This window comes from Sparus aurata, chromosome 2, assembly GCF_900880675.1.
Source record: "Sparus aurata chromosome 2, fSpaAur1.1, whole genome shotgun sequence".
NCBI classification, from domain to species: Eukaryota; Metazoa; Chordata; class Actinopteri; order Spariformes; family Sparidae; genus Sparus; species Sparus aurata.
The window spans coordinates 22,905,438-22,929,181 of NC_044188.1; the positions used below are offsets into that span (position 1 = coordinate 22,905,438).

Consider the following 23,744-nt stretch of genomic DNA (forward strand, 5'->3'; position numbering starts at 1 on the left):
AGGTTCTAGCGACGACCAGGAAGTGATGTGCCCTCTTACATCACTTCCGGGGGGAATGGGGCGGGAATTTCCTGCATGTTTCTACGTGTGCGTGCGTGTGTCTGTTAATGCACGTTAAGATAGCAAAGTTGTGAGTAGTTAGCAGCACAGTAGCTTTGTCCCATCCTCACGCCTGCATGTGTGACAGCTCTGCAACCACGATCAGCGCAGTCATCAGAGGTCGGTGATCACTCTTAGAGCCACAGAGCGTATTCAGCGTTTGAATGGATGTGTGTGAATCAAGTTCATATCTGGTCTGCCACTGTTGTGTTGCTAAAGTTGCTCGTCTACCAGCAAGGCCAGGCTGATTATAGAGTGGTTTGCAGTTCCTTTTCAGTTAACTGGTTGCTAGTAAAACTGTCATTTCAGGGAAATTGTTTGCAGGGAGAAGAGATCTGATGATATCTATGCTGAGTGATTGTCGTGCAGGCATGTTGTATAGCAATAATAACACGCTGTCTTGTTTAAATCCTATCTGGTAGAATAGTCCACATTGATGAAAACTGTGCCCTCATCCACTGTGAGGCATGATGAGTCTGCCTCTTCAAGAGCTCCTGGTCTGCTGCAAGGGGCTGGAGAGTGACAAAGCTACAGAGAGGAAGGTAATCACATCTGCACGTCAACAGTGACATGAGATCTGTTTACAATTCAGCCTCAGTGTAAGGAAGTTCAGCCACTGAGTGCAGCATAAATCCACAGCTGTGTCCTCACTTCACTCCCGCAGAAAGTAGCGGAGCAGTTGAAACGGTTCATCCGAAATCCAGAGACTGTGCAAGAGTTGGATCGCTCATCCGGATCCAAAGATAAAGGCTCCAAGCTACTCACATGGGATGGCGTTTTCAGGTAGTCTGCCTGTTTATATTTGCATTTTTGTTCATGTGCAACAAAATGCAAATCAATTTCTCCAGCATAACATAGGTCACGTCCTGCTCTGTGTGATTGTAAACATGCTTTTTGAATTGCAACCTCAGTGTTATTTTTGTGTGCGCAAGAATCTGTTCTCATTCCCCGTTATACAAGATAACCTGTACATTGTGCTTGTGCTGAATTTGTAATTCATTGTGAGTTTTGGTTTTATTGAAAATGGTCTTGATCTGTTTTGCACACTCTCGTTTTTTTCCATGACAGATACCTGCAGCGTTATGTCCAGAAGGAGACAGAAAACGTGAAAACGCTTAAATCCAACGTCACAGCGACTACAATGGCCAACCGGCAGAAGAAGATGACTGAACTGTGCAGCTTGATCAAATTCTTCATTCGCTACGCAAACAAACGTAGGGGCGATATCTTTGCATGATCCAGTCGCGGGTTACACTAGGTCACGATACAGTTTTAGATATATGTTGAAACAGAAAATAATCTTGAATATCTGATCATATTGTGTCTGTCTGTCTTGCTATGTGCAGGCGGGCCTCGTCTAACCTGCAGTGAGTTGCTGAGACATGTGATCGAGGTCCTGCAGAATTCGTACAGCTCTTCAGCCTATGGACAAGATTACAGCAGCATCCTATTAAAGGACATCTTCTCTGTCCGCAAATACTGGTGTGAAATCACTTCACAGCAGTGGCACGGTCAGTGGGATATTCATCCAAATTATATATAATTGATGTAGCAATTTGAGCACGATCTCTTTTAAAGAAATCTTGTTTTTGTCTAGCATTACACAGTGTTACAACTGTTGTCTGATTGTGTAATAGCATCCTGCCTGATCAGATTACTGAATCGCCTTTTGTTTGTTTTTGCCGTCCTTAGATCTTTTGGACTTGTACTGTCACTTGTTCAACTCTTCATCCAAGTCCATCAACCGTGTTTTGGTGAGCAGAGTCATCCACACAGTGGTGCAGGGCTGCTGCACGCAGACTGAAGGATTCAACAACACCCTGTTCAGCTTCTTCTCCAAAGCACTGCTAAATGCCAAGTACAGACTTTACCAACATCATTCTAAATTGTTCTAAACTTAATGCACTTAAATTAAATGAATGCACTTATTGTTTTTTTTTCTCTCAAACTCCTGTGATTGTGTTAGGCAGGAGAGACAGTTGTCTATATTGGAGCACCTCGTCTCTGCTCTCAACATCTTCTTGAGATCCGCGGCCATGAACTGTCGGATGAGGGTGTGTCACCTTGGGGAGGAGCTGCTGCCTTCCGTACTGTATGTCTGGATGGATATGATGCCCAGTGTGGCTCTCAAAGAGGGGATAGTGGAGTTCTTGAACCTGCAGATGTGTGCTCACCACCCCAAAGGAGCCAAGACACAGGATACAGGTAGAGTGAGCTTTTCTTATTTCTTTAAGAAAAAACTGTTTCTGGTTGTGTTGCGCTTGCACGGCACGCAGGCTTAATTGGGGGTTGTGTATTGTTTCATGTACAATTCCACTGATTTGACTGTTTCAAGCAATTGAGTGAGACATTTGACAAACCCTAATCTAGAAAACAAAAATTGCACCCACAGAGACAGATGTCAAAAAGATCACGCCATCCAGTAATAAAACACAGGTTTGTCCTTAGACAAACAACCAATAACTAGTTGTCTCCTCGCTCATATTTCAGGTGCTCATGCTGAGGACTGGACCAAGTGGAGGAGTCTGCTGTACAACCTATATGATGCCTTATTGAAAGAAATAAGTCACATAGGCAGCAGAGGGAAGTACGTCACAGGGAGCCGACACATAGCCGTCAAAGACAATCTCATCAAGCTCACAGCTGACATCTGTCATCAGGTAACAGAAATTGTGTCTCAGGTTTATAAACAGAATTGCAACAATTTTGTTTGATGTAAATGTTAATTCCATTATGTAGTTATTTAGCAAATATAAAGTGCTTTACGTGTCTGGAGGATTTATCAGTCTTCTTGATAACCTTTTTCCCTTAATCCCTCTAGCTTTTCAGTGACGACAATGACACCCACGTATTGGAGGTGACCCAAGCCTCTCTCAGAGGTACCCACATGGGCAGTCCCACGCATGGAGCAGCCAGAAAACGAAGGCGCATCGAGCTGGGCTGGGAGGTCATCAGGGATCATCTGCAGCCTCACCATAATGACTTTGATATCATACCATGGTATGAAAATCCCAACACAATGAATATGAGAACATTTTGAAGGGGAACAAGGTAGTACTGCTAGAAAATGGGCTTTTTTTGATTATGCTTATGGTAGAAAAACCCAGAAAAGTAGCCTGTTGTTTCACTGGTTGCACCCACTCCAGATCTAGGATGATCTCTGTCATGTTCTCCCCTCAGGTTGCAGATCACTGCAGTGCTCGCTTCCAAGTACCCGTCCATGGTGCCCGGCCAGGAGCTGGTCCCGCTGCTGTCAGTGTTGTACCAGCTCCTCACCGAGCAGAAGAGGGGAGAGAGGGGGCCGTACGTGCTGCGCTGTCTGAGGGAGGTGGCCCGGTGCCAGGCTCACTACCCAGAGAGGGCCCAGGTTTACAGGCCAGAGCTGGGCAGGCTGTGGGGTCGGATGTGGGCCTTGGCACTGCGAGGGGTCAGCTCACCCCAGACAGAGGCTCTCTGCCTGGACCTGCTGAGCTCTATCATCCACGGTGGACTGATCAGTATGGACAGGGAACTCTGGAAGCTGTTCTCTGGATCAGCATGTAAACCGTCTCTGTGAGTTTCCGTCATGAATATGAACTTTGTTTATACTGAAAATTTGTCTTTGTAATACATTTTGATATTTTTGTGTTTGCATTCAATACCCCTTCTTCTCCTCTACCCACAGGAGTGCGGCTCTCTGTCTAGCCCAGGCCCTGCTGAAGTGTCCGGTCCCTAAAAGTCTCAGCTCGAGCTCAGGCTGGGACTGTGTGGGGGTCACAGAGGGATCTGCATCCCCTAACCTGAAGGAGACCCTACTAGCATGGCTGCTGATGACCAATCAGAGCGATGAGATGGAGGAGAGCACAAGACCACACCCCATCATTTGCAGGTTGGCAGTAATCTGCTTTACCAGCTTACTTACTATGGATTTATCTATTTCTTTCTGTAGATAATAGTATCCTTGTTTAGCGCTTGCTTAGCGTAGGTATGTTGTTTATATGTTGACATGATCTACTTTCATCTTAAATGCTGGGAAGCGCCACTTACAGTTCTTGGTGCTGCATGTGCAGAATTAAATGAAATGCTGGCCCCTCCTCCCTGGGTCAGCTAAACTGAGAGATCCACAATGGTCAAGCAAGGGAGGCAGGTTGAGCAAAGAGCAGTGTAATGGAGAACAAACAAATAACAAGAAAAAAATATTTTTTTTTTATTGTTTCTCAGTAGCCCTTTTTAGATAGAAAAGGCGGCACATTTGCTCCAAGGTGAGGGCGGCAATGTGTCGGCCTGTCTTTCTAAAACTGAGGCATAATATTTCTCCTTTTCCAAAAGCCGCCTCTGAGGTAGGCGTAAACATGTGACGTGACGTGAAGCTCGAAGTTGGGCTGTGAACGGTGACATAAAATTTTTCTTCAAAATAAGAGCTGTACATTGCACCCCATTGGAGTTTAGAACTGGGTTCTTAGCGGGGGGCTTTTAATTTGAAAGTAGTGACCGTCCTTAGCTTTCCGACACAACATCAAGCTAACACAACAAAACAGCTACAGAGACCGAGGAGACGCTAGCATCTCCTGGATCTCAGCGGCTGTCCATCTTAATGTCCCTGGATGAAATGACGGACTGACTGCTGCGATCAGCTGTTTCTTGGTTTTAAAACTCCCCGGCTGTGGGTTGCACAACAGTGCAGGTCATCGACACCTCCGCCCACCACACGCAGAGGCCGGCACATTTCCACCTCGTTTTTAGATAGCAGTCGAGGCAGAAATTAGTGTACCCTCCGAGGCGGAAAATCAGGGGACCACAACAGACCCCCAATTTGCTGCCCTCTGTCTAAAACCGCGGACCGAGCTGCCAAAAGGACGGGCAAATTGGCGGCTTGGTGCTCTGTCTAAAAATGGCTAGTGCTTACTATTTAGAGCACAAATAAACACCCCTTGTCCTTCAGGAATGTGGCGCAAATCTGTATTTTGTATGAATCTTAGCTTAAGCACAGGTTTCCTCCTGTTTGCTGCTCTGTGCTCTGTGTGTGTGTCTGTAGCCCCGCCCTCGGTCAAGGAGACACCGAGCTAAAGCTCATTAGACAGACAAGAGTAGAGAAGAGGGATGAGACAGCGATGTAACCTGGACGCTATGTTTTTATCGAGTCACCGCTTTGTGCCGTTATTTTTCAGTGGCTACACACCACTGCCCAATCTTTGTTTGAGTCTGTATTTCTTTTTTGTGAACATCCTTTATGGCATACCTTGCATGGTATGTCTTTCTTAAGATATATCTATTTAACTTTGATTTACATAGATAAAGATCTTTAAATGTGTATTTTATTGTGATCTCATATGCAGAGACTTTCCTCACAATCTAATAGCCAACATCTTGGTCTCCCTGACCTTGAAAGACACAAGAAGTGGCCTGAAGTTTCTGCTGGGTACTGAAGAGGTACAAAGGTATGGGAAATTGTCCTGGAATACCAAAACCACCCTAATGCTTAAAAACTCTCGCCTCTCGCACCCCCTTCCTGCACAATGCATGTATCAAATGTATTTTGGTATCAATTTTAATCTAGAATCAGAATATGTGATTATGGAATACAAGTAATTCAGTTTTTGATCTCGTGTTCAAAGTGCCTTCCTTCAAGAACAAACCACATCCAATGCCAAAGACAACCTGGAAGAGATCGAGAGTCTCTACCTGCAGTTCAGCTTCAACACGCTGCCCTCAGTGATGGCAGGGACTGATGAGTCAACAAAGACGGCTTTAGCTGAGGGCCAGTTCGCTGCCGTCCCTGGCCTGAGAAACAAGTTGGAGCAATCCCTGCTTTGTGTGGCTGACAACCTTCTCAACTGCTACTCTCCGGATGTGAGTGGAAGTTGATATATGCCTCTGTAGTCGTGTCGGTGAAAAATGGGTATTTATTCTGATTTCCTCCTCCACAGACTCCGTCCACCCCTCCAGAGTGTCTGGTCCGCTGTTTCAGTCTACTGACTGGTGTTCTGGCAGGTTACGTCTCCACTGGGTTTCTGACTGAGGAGGAGGCCTGCCGCTCACAGCTCTTCACAAAAGCCAAGGTATCGCCCAGATGCCTGAATATGCAATATATTCATCGTGTCATCCATTTGGTGATCAATCATCCAACTTCTGTAACATTACATAAAACATATAAGAATTGAAGGTTGTTGTGTGTTCTTATTCCCAGACTCTGGCCCAGGACTTCAGCGGTTTCGTATCTAGTGTGAAGGTGAAGATGAAAGAGGAAGGGACCATGAGCGCTCTGAGATCCGTCATGAAGCTCTGCACTCAGTCAGCCAGCAGGAAAAACAAGGTGACCGAAGCCTCCATCACGACTGTATGCATAATGCTGAAAGGAAGCGGCATTTAGATGGATATATAATCCCGCCACATCCTCAGCAATATGCGCACGCTGTCAAACATTCAAACTGGTAAGAAAGATTTTCTTGCAGAGTAAATCTTTTGTTCTTGTTTTTCCTGCAGGATAAAGTTTCTCCCATCTCCTCCAGTCTGTTCATTATGATCCTGCCTGCTGGTCTCCTCAGTGAACTGGCTGAGATCATCAAACTGTTGGTGAGTGACATCCACACACTGAGTGCCCACTTTTTAAGGTACCCTTGTAAAATCCAAAGCAATCCGATACAACTGTTACACCATAAACGCTCCCTTTTAATAACAAAAAATAACTGTCTGAGAGGTGCTTATGTATATAAAGAGCTGGCTTGCTTCAGTTAGTCCTACTCCCTCTTCTCTCTCAGTTAAGCAGCGTTTCTAAGAGAGTCACTGTTGTGGATGAAGACGATCATATGGATGATGACTTGGAAGTGACCAGAACTCAACAAGGGGACGGCAGTGATCTGTTTGATGAGGACATAGAGTCCAGCAGCAGCAGCAGCAATGGGCACCACAGAAAGCAGGGAGACAACAGTGATGCTTCCTGTGGGCCAGGTGAGAAGGGACGACTTACGCTATAAATCAGTGCCTCTTTTGGGACTCAAAAAACTTGGTTTAATGGGGCGTCATTTAGCTCCATTGGTAGAGCGGGCGTCCCATGTACAGAGGCTTTGTCCTCGCTGCTACAATAAAGCTATATAAAGGCCAAAAAAAATATATATACACAAAAAAATGGGTTTAGTTTAAAGGAACGTGCAAAATATCAAAACACAAATGTGACCATATCCCAAACAAACAGCTACTGTTGAGGTATTTTCTGTTTCTAGCTCCATTCCGTCATTTGGTGTTGTGTTCTTTTTTTATGTAGTGTTAATACTGGCCAAATGTCGGGGACAGCACCCCACATAACTTCAGGATATTTACCTCACAGCCTGAGTAGCATTTAAAGGCACCTAGAACATCAGCAGTGAAGTTCAGGTTTTGCTGCTCTCAGTCCATCAGAATCAAAGGGTGGTGGCTGATGTTTTCTATCACTAAATTAAACACTGAAAGTGATAATAGTAATGGTTCTGTCTTCCGTCTTCCGTCAGGTGCAAAGAGTCTGCTAGCAGATGACCATCTGGCCCAACAGGACGTGGCTGTCCTTTCAGTCTTGGAGTTTCTGTGTGAGTGTGGCTCCGTGCAGCCGGTCCACGGTCTGCTCTTCAAGCCGCAGGAGGTGCGGCGCAGGCTGCTGCTGCTGGTGGAGCAGATAGACTTCAGCAAAGCCCTGCACCTCAACATGGTGGGTTGAAGCTGCAGTGGAGAGGTGTGGCTGCGGTGCTGATGGTGGTGCAGCTGATTAACACTAAGATTTGGTTCTCTTCCAGTATCTGGTCCTGTTGAAGAAGCTTCCTGCTGAGGACTCGCTCTCTCCAGAGGAATTCGATGCACTGCTTCGTCCTCTGGCGTAGGGAATTCTCTCTGTGACTTTTTCTGTTTGAATACATTTCCCCTAATATGTTTTGCGAATACTGAGGTCCGTTTGTTGCGCCATACTCACAGGGATGTGTGTGGTCGGTACCGTCAGGACCAAGAGATCTGTGCTGCTGTTCTGCTGGGTCTGTTACCCTCCATCAGAAGTCTGGGAACGACCCACCACCCGCCAGAGGAATTGAGACACGTTCAGGGATCGGTGCTACAAGTGGTGTCTGGCTTCTGGTTAGTTACACAACATGAACACATGCAGGGTTGGTCTGTTAGAGATCATGTAAATAGAGTCCTAAAAACGAGTCACTGTATGTGACAAGGAGCCTTCAGTATTTGAAGATGATGTAAAATCTGCCTCCTCAAGCTATTTTAGGGATTCAACAATTTCGAAATTCCAATGCTTAAAATAAGTGGCTCAATGCTAATAGATTTTGTTGTTGTTTCGAATATGACAGGAACACATAATGACAGACAAGAATGCCAGTTCAATATTTTGTATTTGTGTTATTTATTCCCCCCTTTGTGAAAGCAGAACAAAAAAATCTTCATACAAAAAAAAATAACTGCACTGTTTTTAAATCCTCTCAGCTCTTCATTACACTATCTTAAATTACAAATTGGATCATAGAAATGGGTCAAAATTGAAGTGACACAACAGGTAAACTTCAGCCACAGCCGTCAGTGAAGGTCGTCTTAAATGGAAATAGAAAAAACATCTTCATATATCAGTCGATACCAATGTTCAGCCAAAGGGATAGCTACAGCGTTATACTTTGAAATCATTATTCATGGTTTTTGTAGACGCTCGTAGTCATAATTTGTCTACAATCTGTGTGCCTGATTCACTCTCTCGTACCAGCTACTCTTGATCGCTGTGCTGTGTTTCAGTTTCCTGAGCCAAACGGGGAAATGCAGGGCTGCTGTACGGACTGCTTTAGTGCGATGTCTGGTTGCTTTGCTGGAGGTCTGCGCTCACAGATTATATATATCATATATCATGTTCATTATGTATTGGTAATGTATTTATCTGCACAACAGTGCAATCTTGCATGTCTATCTTTCATACTTCATTCTAAAAAAATTACATCGGACACATTGTCATAGTTTATCAAACTTTGAGGGACCATGTTTATATGTTTAACTTTATAGTTTCTTTCTTGACTTGTGTATTATAGTTCAATATTTTATGTGCCAGAATTTGTTTTGACCAACACAGGAGAGTGGAGAAGAAGAAATGTACCACATTGCTTCACTGTCTCTTCTGTATTTTCCTGTATATCCTTTTTTTGTTCCAATGTATTACCCGTGTACCATTTATTCTATAAGCACAACATGTTTTTGACCTCTCCTCCCTCTGACAGGCTGACCCGTGTGGTAAGTGGGCAGTTTTAAGTATCAGAGGGAAGGACACAGATGAAGACCTCCCAGTGTCTGCCATCCTTCCGTCTCACCTCGCAGATGCCCACCACCAAGTCCGCATGCTGGTGGCCTTGTCAGTGGAGAGGTACGCTGACTTGGCACCACTGGTAATGTATCAGAATATTTCTTTTATAGAAGTCATTATCATATAACTGATGGTCACCATTACGCTCCTGGCTATCCAGGTTGTTTCTGGAGATGAGGCCGGAGCATCCAGAGAAGAGGAAGATGCTGCCGCTGAAACACCAGCAGGCAGCTTTTGAGACCGTTTATCTGAAGGCTCAGGAAGGAATGAGGCTCCCAGTAAGTTCATCAGATGTTAAGTACCCTTATTATGTGTGTTTATTCTGCTTCAGTTTTTTACATTACTAATTCGTCTTGTGTCTGTGTGATCCTACACAGAAAAGCAGCTCTGCAGAGGACCAGCAGGACGAATCATTTAACCGCAAGGCCGCCCTGCTCAAGAGTTTGTCTGTTGTGATGTGTTGTAGCCCCGTCTGTGAGAAACAGTCCCTGTTTGCCCTCTTCCAGTCCTACAAGGAGAACAACATAGAGGAACAGCTCATCAAAAAGGTAACATAGTCAGGGGTATGTGCATTGGGAAAATGGAGATTCGAGATGCTGCTTTAAAAATGGAGTTTAGCATCGGCCAAACCATCTCTTTCTGTCTTTTTGTGGCAGATGCTGTGCAGTGTATCCAGAGCGCTGGGCTACAGGAGCGTCAAGACATTTGTCAGTTGTCACCTGTACTACTTGGTTGCCGAGTGGCTCGCGCAGAGACAGTCTGACGACCGCTACACTCTTGGATCTTTCCCCTACACCCTCCTAGACCACGACACAGTCAAAGACTTCTATAAGTGAGGGAATAAACTTCTGTTGTTTTCATTTTGTGTCATTTCGTGGTGTCTTGTGGCTTTATCTTCCCCTCCTTTCACTGTTCAAGCTGTTGACTTCTGTCCCCTTGAAGCTCCTCCTACCAGGTGTTGATCCCCCACCTGGTCATCCTGGACGACTTTGAGCAGGTGAAGTCTATCGGCAGGTGTCTGATGAAGGACTGGAAGCAGTTATTGGCCGACTGTTTCCCCAAGATCATGGTCAACATCCTGCCATACTTCGCCCTGTCTGGTCAGGATGCGCAGGTCGCGCAGCAGCGAGAGAAGGCCCACAGAGTGTACGACCTTCTCAAAGACGCCGACTGTCTCGGCAAACAGGTGAACACAGCTGTGTAACATCTGCCTACATCTGGGTTAGGCTTCTTATTTCATGCAGATTTTAAAAAATTTGATCACATCATGACAAAACGTATGAATAATTTAAAACCGGTGAAATGCAAACATTTTCTGTGACTGTTGTGAGGTTTCCATAATGTTCTGACATCTTCTGTCTTACATATTGTAAGATGTGTAGCCCCAGCCTGAATAAGTTTCTTACCTTGTTTTGGTACTTAATCTAAACACAAAGCTGTACAGGTTCAGTGTCTCCTCTAACAAGTAAAGGCATGGTGATCGAATGGCACATTTTGTTTGTGTTTGTGCACGTGTCTGCAGGAAATTGACAACCTGATCCACAGCAACTTGGCGGACATAGTGGTGGAACTGCTGATGACTCTGTATGAGGGGAGTGGAGCAGAGGAGGACAGAGGAGACCTGAAACGCTTCGTAGGGTATAAACAGTTAAAACTTATCCTGATCTATGTCTTATATTTCTTAAATTTTTCTTATATACACTTTATAGCGCCATAGATTCACTATTGACATTACGTTGCATTCACATGCTCAGCTATTTTCCTGTGTTGGGAAGTCGTTCTTCAGACATCGGGGTGTTGATGAGCTTTTAAGTTGTAATGTGGAAACAACACGGACACTGTTTTTAAGTTTGAAGCTTCATGTTTTGAAGTGATTTTGTCCCAAACTTGTTGCTGCATCAGTACATTCCCTCAAACCATTAGAATAGTGCCTTTGTTTTCATAACTTTCTAAACATCAACCAAACCATTTAATTTCTTCCGCCATGTTTTCTACATATATGATGTCGTCGTTGGCAAGTGGTCTACCAAAATTTTCACCGACTTCCCAGAGTGTTTTTTCTGACTGTCGGACTAATTGTTCTGATTAATGTGACACCACACGGCTGCGCTGTTAGTTAAACAGAGCCTTTCTTTCTGTCAGTCTTCAATTAAAGTAAAACTGATCGCAACTGTATGACTAAATTACTTTTCCCTCTCAGGGAACTGGACCCTGCACCAAACCCACCATACTTCAGCTCTTATGTCATTAAAGCGACTCTGGACTACCTCAGCAAGTGCCACAGTGCCAACCACAAGTCTTTGGTCGCCATTCTGTCAAAAACTCCGGTAAGATGTTTGACTTAACGTGTTTACCTGCTTCTGTTTCCCCTGTTCTGTATTATATTGTCCCGATTGTCTTTGTGCCGTAGATTTCTATCCAGAGGATTCTGCTGGCGGTGTGTGAAAGAGAAGCAGAGACAACCAACAGCTATGAGCGCCATCGCATCCTCCTCATGTACCACCTGTTTGTCAACCTGCTGCTCAAAGAGGTGAAGGACGGCCTGGGAGGAGCCTGGGCCTTCGTCCTCAGAGACATCATCTACACCCTCATTCACCACATCAACAGCAGGTCGGTGCACACACATTCTCACAGGTAACTTACTTTGCATACATGCAGTGTCACACATTCCATTCGCTGTCAAAGACGAACCAGTTTGTGTTTGTTTCATCCTCAGACCGGCTCAATGCGATGAGGTTTCCAACAGAAGCCTCTCTCTGTGCTGCGACCTGTTGACCTCTGTGTGTCAGGCGGCTCTGCAGTTCTGTGACGACGCTCTAGACTGCCACCTGCAGGTCATCGTTGGGACTCTCACAGCTCAGGTGACGAGCCGGCCTGCCGTCTCACAGCAGGTAAGAGTCGAGGGAGATGATTCAGCTTCCTTGGTTTATGAAGTTTTTTTCGAAAACATTTTCTAAATATGTGATTAGCTTTCGCGGCTTTTACATGCTCAGAGAAATGCAAAATGTCTGCCTCCTTTCAGCATTTGTGCACATCTGATTTTTACGTCTTTCCATCCCCCTGTAGGTGCTCAGTCTGCTGCGGTTTCTTGTGATAGAAAACCAGCAGAAGCTAAAAGGAGCCATCAGCAGGTTGGAGCCTTTTCCTAACCTCCCTGAATTCAGAGAGCTGCGGTCCGTGCAGCACACGCTCAAATATAACACTGGGACATTCACGCTCAGACAGGTAATGGCCATTATAAAAATCCATGTGTCAGTGTCATGTATTCAAGTCATTTTATTTTGAATATGTCACCCTGATTCCTCAGTGACTCTAGGGATGGAAATGTCATGGATTTCACTGCTGACCTCCATCCTGTGTGTTTCTCTTTTAAAGGAGATAGCCCACTTCCTGTCAGTGACGTCCTGCGACTCCCTACCTCTGACCAGACTCGAGGGGCTGAAGGAGCTGACCAGACAGCTGCACGACAACAAGGGACAGATCAGAGAGCTGCTCAAAGAGTGCCACGGTATGATGAGGAGAAAAATGGTCTACACGTAAAAAAAAAAAAAGATGTCTCAGTTTAAGTATCCAATAAGCTTTTTTCTACGTGTTCTGTGTCTTGTAGCTGAACCCTCCAACAGTGTCCTTGTGAAGCTGGTCCTCAGCCTGCTGCAGCTCTGTAAGCTGGCAGCCAACCACCCCGGAGGAGCCGACATTCTGGGTATCAAATCAAATAACTTCCTTGACAGTGCCTGGACTGTTTCATTGTTTTCATCCTTACAAACACAAACCTTTCCCCTCAGAGGCAGCAGGCAGCTGTCTGGGAGAGCTGGGTCCTGTGGATTTCTCTACCATCGCCCTGCTTCATGGCAGAGACCCCCTGTACGAAAAGGCCGTGTCGCTCTTCATCGCCACTGAGTATCAGTGTGTTTTCATCGTCCTCAACTGCATGAACGACGCGCTCACTAACCAGCGGTACTGTCACACTTAGATCAAAACCTTGTCGTACTTTACTGTGGATGCGCGAAAACTCTGAATTGATATTTGTTGCGTTCTGTGCTGTGGTTGTCTGCCAGCATTGAGGTGAGGCAGGCAGCCGCTCAGTGTGTGAAGAACGTCCTCGCCACTCAGTCTGGAGTCGACTTCTGGGAGCAACACAAAGACAACAGAGACCCCATGCTGGCCTACCTCAACCCCTTCAGAAAGTCCAAGAAGAAGGTGAGTGAAGGAGTGTTTGTGTGTGTCCCAGCATTGATCATTGGCTCCTACTTACAGCGCGTGTGTGTGTACCAATTAACAAAAGATAAACAGTCAACCGTTTTTTGCCACTCTGCTCCCTCACTCACCAAAATGTGTATTTTTGTCTAAGCAAATGTATTGTCTGCATCTGCCTGGTTACTACCGACTGTTGTCTCTGACTAGGTGGCAGCTGTGAGTCCTGAGCAGAGTTCGGGGGCCAGGGAGAAGCTGGAGAGTCAGGTGTTTTGGATACCCAAGGCGGGCGGCCACAAGGCCTGGCTGAAGGCCCTGTGCACCGCCCTGCTCGACAGCGGAGCTCTCAGGAGTGAGGCTCTGCTGCTTTCACGACCGCTGTGTCTGGTGAGCACGCTCTCTCGTCAAACACACGCCGTATTTTTTTTATAATTTCTGAAAATCTTCTTCCAATCTGTACATCAGCCAGCTTCATTTAAAATCCAGAGCTCAGAGCTAAGCCCACTTCATTCCTTGCATCTTTCTCCAGGTGTGGGTGGACTGCTGTCAGAGGCTGCTGCCCCTCATCATTCACTCCATCCTTCTGGACGACTTCGACGGCTTGTGGAGGGAGTCGCTCTCCTCCCACATCCAGGACTTCTTCAGCTTCTGTTGCAGAAGTGCTCAGGCCTCCAGTCGGTCTGCCACACCTCTCAACTCTGACTCTGGTTAGTATGAGAGTGTGGCGCATACAGATCATTTATTTTGTCTTCATCTTCTTAATCCCGTCGAGAGTGTTCGTCTGTGCCTCCTGTTCACATCACATTCAGGAGTTTATTGGTGATCAGCATTTATTATTCTTTAGAGTCGGACACTGCCAGCCAGGGCTTGTATGATAAGACTTCTCTGCGTACCATGCTTGCCGTTGTTGACTATCTGAGGCACCAGCAGCGACCAGTGACAGCTGACAGGTAAGTGTTACTGTAAGGATTCTGTAATTACTATTTGGACCTGCCCTTTCCCCTGCATGTAAACACGGTCTGTTCTTCCAGCAGCTCCTGTGGCACAGTGTGCGACTCAAACTTCTGGCTGGAGCTGAATTACCTGGAGGTGGCCAAAGCTGCTCAGTCCTGCTCTGCACATTTCACCGCTCTGCTGTACACTGAGATCTATGTCGACAAGACCAAAGCGAACATGGAGGAGAGTCGCAGGTAGAAATGCAGTTTTTAAACTGGGGGATGTTTTTTTTTTAAATGGGATTTAATAATGCGTGTCTTTGCACAGAATCCACAGAGTCAACAAAGATGGAAAATTACCTGTAGCTGCTTCAATTAAACCCTTCCTTTTTTTCAACCACCATTACATTTATTTATGCATTTTTTTTTCAAGTTGTTATGTTTTTTTGATCAAGGTAATAATCGCGATGATATTCAAGTTGACGTATTTTCGATGCGTTTGCCAAATCTGCAGGACCAAGTCGAGAGCAACACGCAAGATCAATTTTGAGGACAACAGCCAGATCCTCACCATCTCCAGCCTGACTGAGAAGAGTGTGGAAGACACCAACATTAGTCTGCAGGTCGGTTCTTCATGACATTCCTGTCAGGTGTGTTTTCTGTATTGACAGTGTTAATGCCGCTAACTTGTGCTGTGCTCGTTCACTTTTGCAGGAGCTGCTCATTGAGGTGTATCGGAGCATCGGAGAGCCTGATAGTCTGTACGGCTGCGGTGGGGAGACGATGACCAGTCCACTGACAAGGTAGGACACTGACAGATTAATAGTGAGACCTGCCCGCCATCCTTCACATTATCACTCGTTCCCCTCGTTCTGTCATTCTCATTTATAGGATTCGAACCTATGAGCATGAGGCCATGTGGGGGAAGGCCCTGACTTCGTACGACCTCCACTCTACTCTGCCTGAGGTCACTCGACAAGTGGGGATTGTTGAGGTAAAATAACGAAAGACCCGTCTCATCACATAGTGTGCCAGGTGCTCGTGTTTGTGTACCTCGGCCTCCCCAGTGGTGATGTTCCACGTCCCCTTGCACCAACAGGGCCTGCAGAACTTTGGTCTGAGCGGCATCCTAGCCACCTACCTGAGGGGTCTGGAGAGCGAAGGGGTGGAGTGGGGAGCGGAGCTGAGAGAGCTGCGCTTCCAGGCCGCCTGGAGGAACACACAGTGGGACTGTGAGCTGTCGGGAAGGTGAGGCCAGCACACAGTTGAGGGTGCAATAACCCATCAGACGATCACTGAACGTCTCTCACTTCTCTCCAAATCTAATCTTTTTTTTTATCAGGAGTGAGAAATCCAAAGCTGGCTTCCATGAATCCATGTTTTGTTCCCTGCAAGCGCTGAGAGACAAAGAGTTCTCCATATTTGACGAGACTTTGAAACAGGCCAGGTATGGTAGACATTTAGACACTTGAGCAATTTCAAGTTCACTTCTCCCCAGACGAAATCATTCACCCATCAATTTGTTGTGTGTTTGCACAGGGGTGCTGAGGTGGAAGAGCTGTGCAGGGGCAGTCTGGAGGCCGTGTCCTCTCTGTACCCGGCTCTCAGGAACCTGCACACCATCAGGGAGCTGGAGAGTGTCAAACAGCTCTTTTCCAGGTTATATCAGAAATTCTATTCCCTGATCTATTCGGTTGATCTGATGGAGAGTGAATTTATTAACATAATTCCTAAAAAAAATCCTGACATATTTGCTTTTGAATGTTTGATATCAGGCCCTTCTTAGACGGGACTCTCAGGGAGGTTTGTAGCCAGTGGAAGCAGCACTCCCAGCTCCTCACCGACAGCGACTTTGCGTTGGTGGAGCCCATCCTGGCCGCCCGTTCTGTGGCCCAGCACACCCTGATGTCCAGGGCGGGAGACCCTGACAGCACCCAGTACCTCAGCTCGGTGCTCACTGACCACCTCATGGAGCTCTGCCGGCTGGCTCGCAAGGCCGGGAACACACAGGTATGTATAGTGTGCAGGTTTGTTTGCGATCTGGCCAGAGCAGTTGTCCACAAGGTACTCACAGTGCTGTGGTTCCTGTCCAGCTGGCAGAGCGGGCGGTCTTCCAGATGAAGCAGCAGGGTGGTAGAGGGTCCTGGGCGTCATCCCCTGTGTCGTCATGGCAACTGGAGGAAGCCCAGGTGTTCTGGGCTAAGGGAGAGCAGGGACTGGCTCTGGGCCTACTGAGACAGATGATCAGCAACCTTGAGGAAAAGGTGAGATGCAACCCGTTGACATATACGGCATGAAGATGCACGTCAGACAGAGACTCCTGATTTAATTATGAGAAACAATATAAATGTTATAATAATGTCCACTAATTATTATCAGATTGAGTAGAATCCAAGTTAAAATCCAAAATGTCAACAGGCTTCATTGAACTTACTTTTTGTTATCTGTTGGTCAGGTGGATTCAAACCCTGCAGTGGTCCCGGTGTACACCGAGTGCCTCAGGCTGTGTGGTAACTGGCTGGCTGAGACGTGCCTGGAAAACCCGGGAGTGATACTGGAGAACTACCTCGAGAGGGTGAGAGGAAGCTTATCCGGTATTCTGCCAACCCGATTGCTTTATTTACCATTTTCTGGTGGGAGATTTTTTCCCCTATTTAGAGCAGCAGATTGACAGGCAATCAGGAAACTAAAATGTATCAAAATGTGTGTAATATGTAACTCAGTGAATCTCTCTGCCTGAAGCACACACATATTCATGCACCACCAGAGAAGTGAAGGAGTTGTTCCCCTTCGTCCAGACAGTATTCAAACTCCCACACTCAGATACTCAGACATGAATTATTGATTTATGTCACAATAAATAAGGGGTACATCGAATGTTTACTTAGATTGATATGGACACATTTCAATTATTCATACGTGTGTTTTTGCCTGTGCCTACCTCTATCCATTGTCACCCAAGTTACCAAATGATGCCACTCTGTTAGTATTATTTTGAAACTTCCTTTTGTCAGAGAAGCTGTCAGCTATTCCAATCTTTAAAAGCCTCTCCTGTGCCGTTCTCTCAGGCGGTGGAGGTGATCGAGGAGGACTCAGGAGTTCATCGGGACTCCCGGCTGCAGAGTCAGAGGACCGAGGCCTTCCTGTCTCTGGCCCGCTTCTCCGACGCTCAGTACCAGAGCATCGACAAGTACATGAACTCGTCTGAGTTTGAGAACAAGCAGGCGCTGCTGCACAAGGCCAAAGAGGAGGTGGACCTGATAAGGGAGAATAAAATAACAGACAATCGGTCAGTGTTTTTAAAAACACAGATTTTTCCAACACGGCATAAATCAAAGCTTTTAGACGGATAGATAGATAACAGTAGATGTGCAGGCAAAGTGTTGATTTTCCTTTGACGTCACAGGTACACGATAAAGGTGAAGAAAGAGCTGCAGCTGGACGAGACGGCCCAGTCCAAACTGCAGTCGGACAAACAGCGCTTCCTGTGTAAGGCGGTGGAGAACTACATCCAGTGTCTGGAGCAGGGCGAGGAGCACGACACCTGGGTGTTCCGCCTGGCTTCACTCTGGCTGGAGAACGCTGACGTGAAGGCAGTTAATGACATGATGAAGGTTCGTAAAACAGACGCAGGGTGGTTCAGTTTTGCTTTGGAGTTTGAGATAAAAGGCTGCTTGAGGAAATGGAAGTACAGTGCCTGTATTTTTCTCTTCCAGAAAGGGGTGAAGAAGATCCCTTCCCACAAGTTTCTGCCTCTCATGTATCAGCTGGCTGCTCGCATGGGGACCAAGATGGCAACCGGCATCAGTGAGGACACTGGCTTCCATGATGTCCTCAATGACGTAAGGCAACACTTTTTGAATACATGCTGCATGCGGACATCTACAGCTGACTTTCTTCTGCATGCAGACTCACAATAATTAATCATATTACTGCCTTTTCTGAAAAAACCTGCCGCTTCACTGGCTTCCTCTCCTCACAGCTGATCTGCCGAGCGTCTCTGGAGCACCCTCACCACACGCTCTTCATCATCTTCGCCCTCGTGAACGCCAACAAAGACGAGAACTTCAGCAAGAGCCGCTTGTCGAAGAGCGCAAGACAGCAGCCCTCACCATTAGACCTGGTGAGACTTTGATTAAGTCCCCTGTTTGACAGTGTGACACGGATTTGTGATGCAGGAATACAAAGGAAATCACCTGCTTCAGATTGGATGATTTGTACAAAACTGAGCACTTACTGAGTATTGATTGGTTGCATTATTGTTTACACACACAACATTCTGTAATTAGTTAAAGTCATTTCCTCTGCCTTGAATTGTGAATATTGTTGCTGTGTTTTTTAATTGTGCAGGAGCGTTCAGATGTGGCCAAGAAGATCATCAACTCCATCAAGAAGAAGAGAGCGGAGATGATCCGAGGGATCGAGCGTCTGTGCGACGCCTACATCACTCTGGCTTATATGGACGCCAGCAGGCACAAGACTGAGAAGAGTGAGTAGATGTAGCACTGTGATGTACATAAATTCCATAAATTAGATACTTGGGTAGTATGTAGTTTGTCCATTGTAATAGTAATGTGTCCTTTTTAAAGTTGTTTACATGGATAAAGAACATATTTGGGCAAGGATGTCAAAAACTGTTCCTGTTTGAATGGTGGAAGACGCCTCTCTATTCTTTACCCATACATGTATTATATGTCCAGCTGCCGAGTCATCCTTTGTGTTCTTGCTTCATTACAGAGGCCATTCCCATCCCTGCTGACCAGCCCATCATGCAAATCAAAGACCTGGATGAGGTTGTCATCCCCACAATGGAGATCAAGGTGAAAAATGATTAAAAGTCTTCCCTATTTAACATTACTTCAGATGAGTTCCTTTAAACTGCTTATAATCTAGTGGTTCATCATCATCTGTAAAGAAGGTTTTTATTTCTGTATGTTTATCAAGATCTTTTAGATCTGTTTAACAGACTTCAAACAATGTGAAATTCTAACTCAGTGTTTTGTTCCTGCCCCACATGTTAACAACGGCGCAGTCTACAATATTTGACGCTGTTGTATGATAACGAGTGCTGTCAATGCCTAAATAGGTGGATCCATCCGGTTGCTATGACAACCTGGTGACTGTCAGATCCTTCATGCCCCACTATCGCCTGGTCGGAGGAGTCAACCTGCCCAAGATCATCGACTGTGTCGGCTCCGACGGTAAGAGCAGGAGACAGCTGGTCAAGGTAGGTAACACCTCTGTGTGCTGTCAGAAGTATGCCTTTGATTCCTGCAGGCCAGTGAGGTTAAGTTAATGTTACAAACATGTGCAAAGACATTATTTTGTGTCTGATACGTGTGTTTCTCGACTGAACTAATCCCCCTCCCTTTGAAGCTTAAGCTGCAGCTGTCATGTGTGATTTAAGTCTGACCAGAGCTCTCTTTTAACTTCAGTTCTTTTCCATTTCTCTTTGGCTGCTGCTAATAATTAATCCTGTTTTTGTACCGGGACGTATGCAAAGTTCGTTAGATTGCAAACATGCTTTCGCACCCACATGATCAGGACATTCTTCAGTGTGTGTGTGTGTGTGTGTGTGTGTGTGTGTGTGTGTGTGTGTGTGTTTGCAGAAACACTCGTTAACCACTCATAGGCTAATAATTCACCACTTTGACACTTGGGAGAGTCATGGTGAAATAACAGTTTTCCCGATCATTAACCTCAGTGAAGTTCCCTTTTTAGGTCAATATGCTGCAATACTGTGTATTAGTATATAGCTGATTTTCTTTCCCTTCTGAATGTCACACAGTAAAAAATGTGGGATATTTAGTCATTTTTACTGTTACATTTGGTATTACATACCGAGTCCATCTTCATGTTGCTCATTTGTGAAAATTATGTACGTGATATTTTGCAGTCCTGGAATATTAACAGGAATGCTATGTATCAATTTAGATTCGAAAAATAGTCATAAAATCAGAGAATTAAACGCTTAACAATGACTTGTTAGAGACTAAAATGGTATATAATGTAATATATATTTTTTACACATATAGAATGCATATTAAAATGAGTAGTTGCTGTAGTATACTATATATTCTCTGGTGACCTTTGTGCCCTCTCGCTGTGAACAGGGTAAGGACGACCTGCGGCAGGATGCAGTGATGCAGCAGGTCTTCAGCATGTGCTCCATGCTGCTGCAGCGCAACACGGACACCCGCAAGAGGAAGCTCAACATCAGACGATACAAGGTCACACACACACATCATGATCATGTATTCTAATCAACATCAGAGCAGTGAAAATAAACAAAAACACCTAAATCGACTTTGTGTCTCGTTTGTTCCCAGGTGGTGCCGTTCTCACAGTGTAGTGGCGTGTTAGAGTGGTGTTCAGGCACCGTGCCTATTGGGGAGTTTCTGGTGGAGGCCAATAAAGGAGCTCACAAACGCTTCAGACCCCGGGACTGGACCAACCTAGCCTGCCGCAAGAAGATGATGGTACTGCTCGGGCAATGATGTTGGACGGAAAAGACAGAGCGCTCTCACAATCAGAACTGCATGTCAAAATTGCAAGGAAACTCAAAACATTTTCCGTTCACCTCCTGCCGCTTTTGTCTCTGCAGGAGGCTCAGTATGATGAGAAGCTCCAGGCCTTCAGCGAGGTGTGCAAGAACTTCAAGCCCGTCTTCAGGTACTTCTGCATGGAGCGATTCCTGGACCCCGCGGTGTGGATGGAGAAACGGCTGGCTTACACTCGCAGCGTGGCCACTTCCTCTATAGGTACAGACAGTACTGTGCTGGATGTTCACTCCAAAGCCTTTTGACCGCTCCTGTTTTTGATTCAGCCAATTCATGACCTGCTAACTTTTCTGTTTTGTGCCCACAGTCGGCTACATCGTAGGCCTGGGTGACCGACACATCCAGAATATTCTGATTGATGAGCAGACCGCTGAGCTGGTGCACATCGATTTAGGTACGATTTTTCACTCATCAGCGTGTGTGAACATGGAAAGTTTATTCTCCTCTTCAGAAAAGGTGAGGCTGTGTAAACGTGCGCTGTGTGTACTGAGCCCGCCGGTCTTGTGTAACCTTTCAGGGGACCTATTTTCCATTTAGACATTTTCTCTGATCAAACAGCCAATTCAAATGAAATCATACATGAACTATGAAATTATTCTCTTTAAAGCTCTGAATTCAAAGTCTAACACTTTGCGTTATCATGGTGTAACGCGCGTCCCTCTTTTCTTCTTCACGTGTTTTATGTTCAGGTGTGGCCTTTGAGCAGGGGAAGATCCTTCCCACCCCGGAGACCGTCCCCTTCAGACTCTCCAGAGATATTGTGGACGGAATGGGCATCACTGGAGTGGAGGGAGTTTTCAGGAGGTGAGGAGAAGTCAGGGAGGAGATCGTGTTGTTAAATATTTATAGAATAAGATTGGAAGTCAGGCCTGAGAACGTTTTCATTTGGTGTTTATTTCCATTACAGTTATTGTTTCAATCTGTCATTGTAGCCCCATAACCACAAATCTAGTTAACTACAAATAATGAAAACATACCGCACATTTTAAGATTGATTTCCTCTCTTCCAGTCAGCCTCTGTTTCATATTCACATCTCTACTGTGTGGAAATTAACTTGCAGGGCCGATTTTAAAAAACACTGTGGTTTGTGGCACCTTCATGGACACTCAGATTTGTTTCATTTTCTTAATTTATCAGACTAAATACAGCTTTGTATGAGCTAAATAAGATAAAGAGCAACATATTTCCAGCTACTGACTGAGATATATTTTGTGAAAAGCAGAGGCACTACAGTGTTAAGGTTTTATATACATGTATGTATTTCCTCTTGCCAGATGTTGTGAGAAGACGATGGAGGTGATGAGGAGCTCTCAGGAAGCAGTGCTGACCATTGTCGAGGTAAGAACAACTTAAAATGCAATGTGGCCTGGCGCACTGGTGATTCGTTCTTATCTTGACCAATATAAAGCTGGTCTGAAGTCAGTGGTGCTATTTAACAGCCACATTATTCAGATAGATAACACAAAACACTATTAATTTCCTTCACATCAGCTGGCTAAGTTAAGCATCGCCTCTGTGTGTCCCTCTGTACAGGTGCTGCTGTATGATCCTCTGTTCGACTGGACCATGAACCCCCTGAAGGCCTTCTACCTGCAGCACGACGAACAGCAGGAGCTCAACGCCACACTCGGCTCCACTGTGGGGGGAGATGACATAGACAGCCGCCGTAAATCCAGGTATACGTCGAAGATGAGCTTGCTGTTGATGTTGAACAACAGTCCTCTGTCGAAGCCCTGTCTCATCACCTTTTGCTCTTGCCCCTGCAGTGACAGCCAGAGCTTCAACAAAGTGGCGACGCGGGTGCTGCTGAGGCTGCAGGAGAAGCTGAAGGGGGTGGAGGAGGGGACGGTGCTCAGCGTGGGGGGGCAGGTCAACCTGCTCATCCAGCAGGCCATGGACCCAAAGAACCTCAGCAGACTGTTCCCGGGCTGGCAGGCCTGGGTGTAGACCTGAGAGACGGAGCGCTTCCTGCTTCAGGGAACTCGTGCAAGGGAAGTGAATTTGCACTTTGACAGGAAAGAAAGTCGGTTCAGAAACAGACCACAGGAAAAGTGAAGACCAATAAACTGGCGTTAAAATGGCCGAGTCTGGTTTAGGAGATGTTGGCTGTGAAGGCCTGATATGGTTCATGTCATATTATTGACTGTTAGATGAAGTGATGAATTATTGGCAATGTATATCCAAATCCCTCTACCATGCATACGAGCCTTATGAATGTAATATGCATTTAAACAAACTGCACTTGAAATGCCATTTTGATTCTGGACCGTTTTTTTTAGTTTCACTCCAGCTGATTGTTAGTTGAGTTCTTTTAGTATGAAGTAACTGAATACTACGTTATGTTGTAAATCTTAACCGAGTATCTGTAGCTCATTTAGAAACGTATGATGCGTGCACAGATTTCAGCAACTTTCTTTCACTTTTTATAACTTACTGCTCTGTAAAAAAAAAAATATATATATATATATAATTGCTGCTCTGTCATTGAAATAAATAAAAAACATTTTGTTTTAAGTCAAGTTCTGTTGAGTTGTATTTTAACTTATTCATTGCGAGTGTATGTACAGAGCTAAGTGTCCTCTTGCGTTTTCTGTCAATCATTGACTCAAGTATTGAAGCTTAATGTGTTTGTCTGTATACAGTTAGTATGTTGAAGTACCTTTCCACTG

The 23,744-nt window shown here is 45.5% G+C and overlaps 1 protein-coding gene across 5 annotated transcripts; it reads left to right on the plus strand.

Annotated features, from left to right (window-relative positions):
• The first annotated feature begins 51 nt into the window (after positions 1-51).
• atm (ATM serine/threonine kinase) lies at positions 52-23,594 on the plus strand. 5 transcript variants are annotated; one of them, XM_030392418.1, is made up of 63 exons: positions 52-219; positions 527-641; positions 764-882; positions 1,168-1,313; positions 1,446-1,610; positions 1,792-1,957; positions 2,066-2,304; positions 2,590-2,759; positions 2,921-3,099; positions 3,280-3,651; positions 3,764-3,967; positions 5,415-5,516; positions 5,694-5,928; positions 6,006-6,137; positions 6,266-6,391; positions 6,562-6,651; positions 6,837-7,026; positions 7,563-7,756; positions 7,842-7,921; positions 8,017-8,172; positions 8,830-8,905; positions 9,303-9,445; positions 9,546-9,663; positions 9,763-9,933; positions 10,042-10,217; positions 10,328-10,571; positions 10,908-11,023; positions 11,586-11,712; positions 11,796-12,019; positions 12,102-12,276; positions 12,452-12,610; positions 12,761-12,893; positions 12,993-13,088; positions 13,171-13,342; positions 13,444-13,585; positions 13,790-13,966; positions 14,109-14,286; positions 14,424-14,529; positions 14,611-14,769; positions 15,029-15,137; positions 15,229-15,317; positions 15,406-15,508; positions 15,614-15,762; positions 15,857-15,961; positions 16,054-16,173; positions 16,290-16,524; positions 16,608-16,778; positions 16,970-17,089; positions 17,583-17,803; positions 17,921-18,128; positions 18,231-18,356; positions 18,497-18,637; positions 18,865-19,003; positions 19,252-19,334; positions 19,601-19,741; positions 20,628-20,744; positions 20,844-20,993; positions 21,119-21,275; positions 21,382-21,468; positions 21,764-21,878; positions 22,350-22,413; positions 22,609-22,751; positions 22,842-23,022. In XM_030392418.1, exons 2-63 carry the CDS (start codon positions 567-569, stop codon positions 23,020-23,022), a joined length of 9,306 nt encoding a protein of 3,101 aa, XP_030248278.1. In that variant the 5' UTR covers positions 52-219; positions 527-566. The 5 variants fall into 5 exon arrangements, with proteins under 5 accessions (XP_030248278.1, XP_030248270.1, XP_030248294.1 ...); XM_030392410.1 differs by having other exon boundaries at positions 53-219; positions 522-641; positions 22,842-23,594; XM_030392434.1 differs by having other exon boundaries at positions 53-219; positions 522-641; positions 11,796-11,995; positions 14,614-14,769; positions 22,842-23,594.
• Positions 23,595-23,744: the final 150 nt, after the last annotated feature.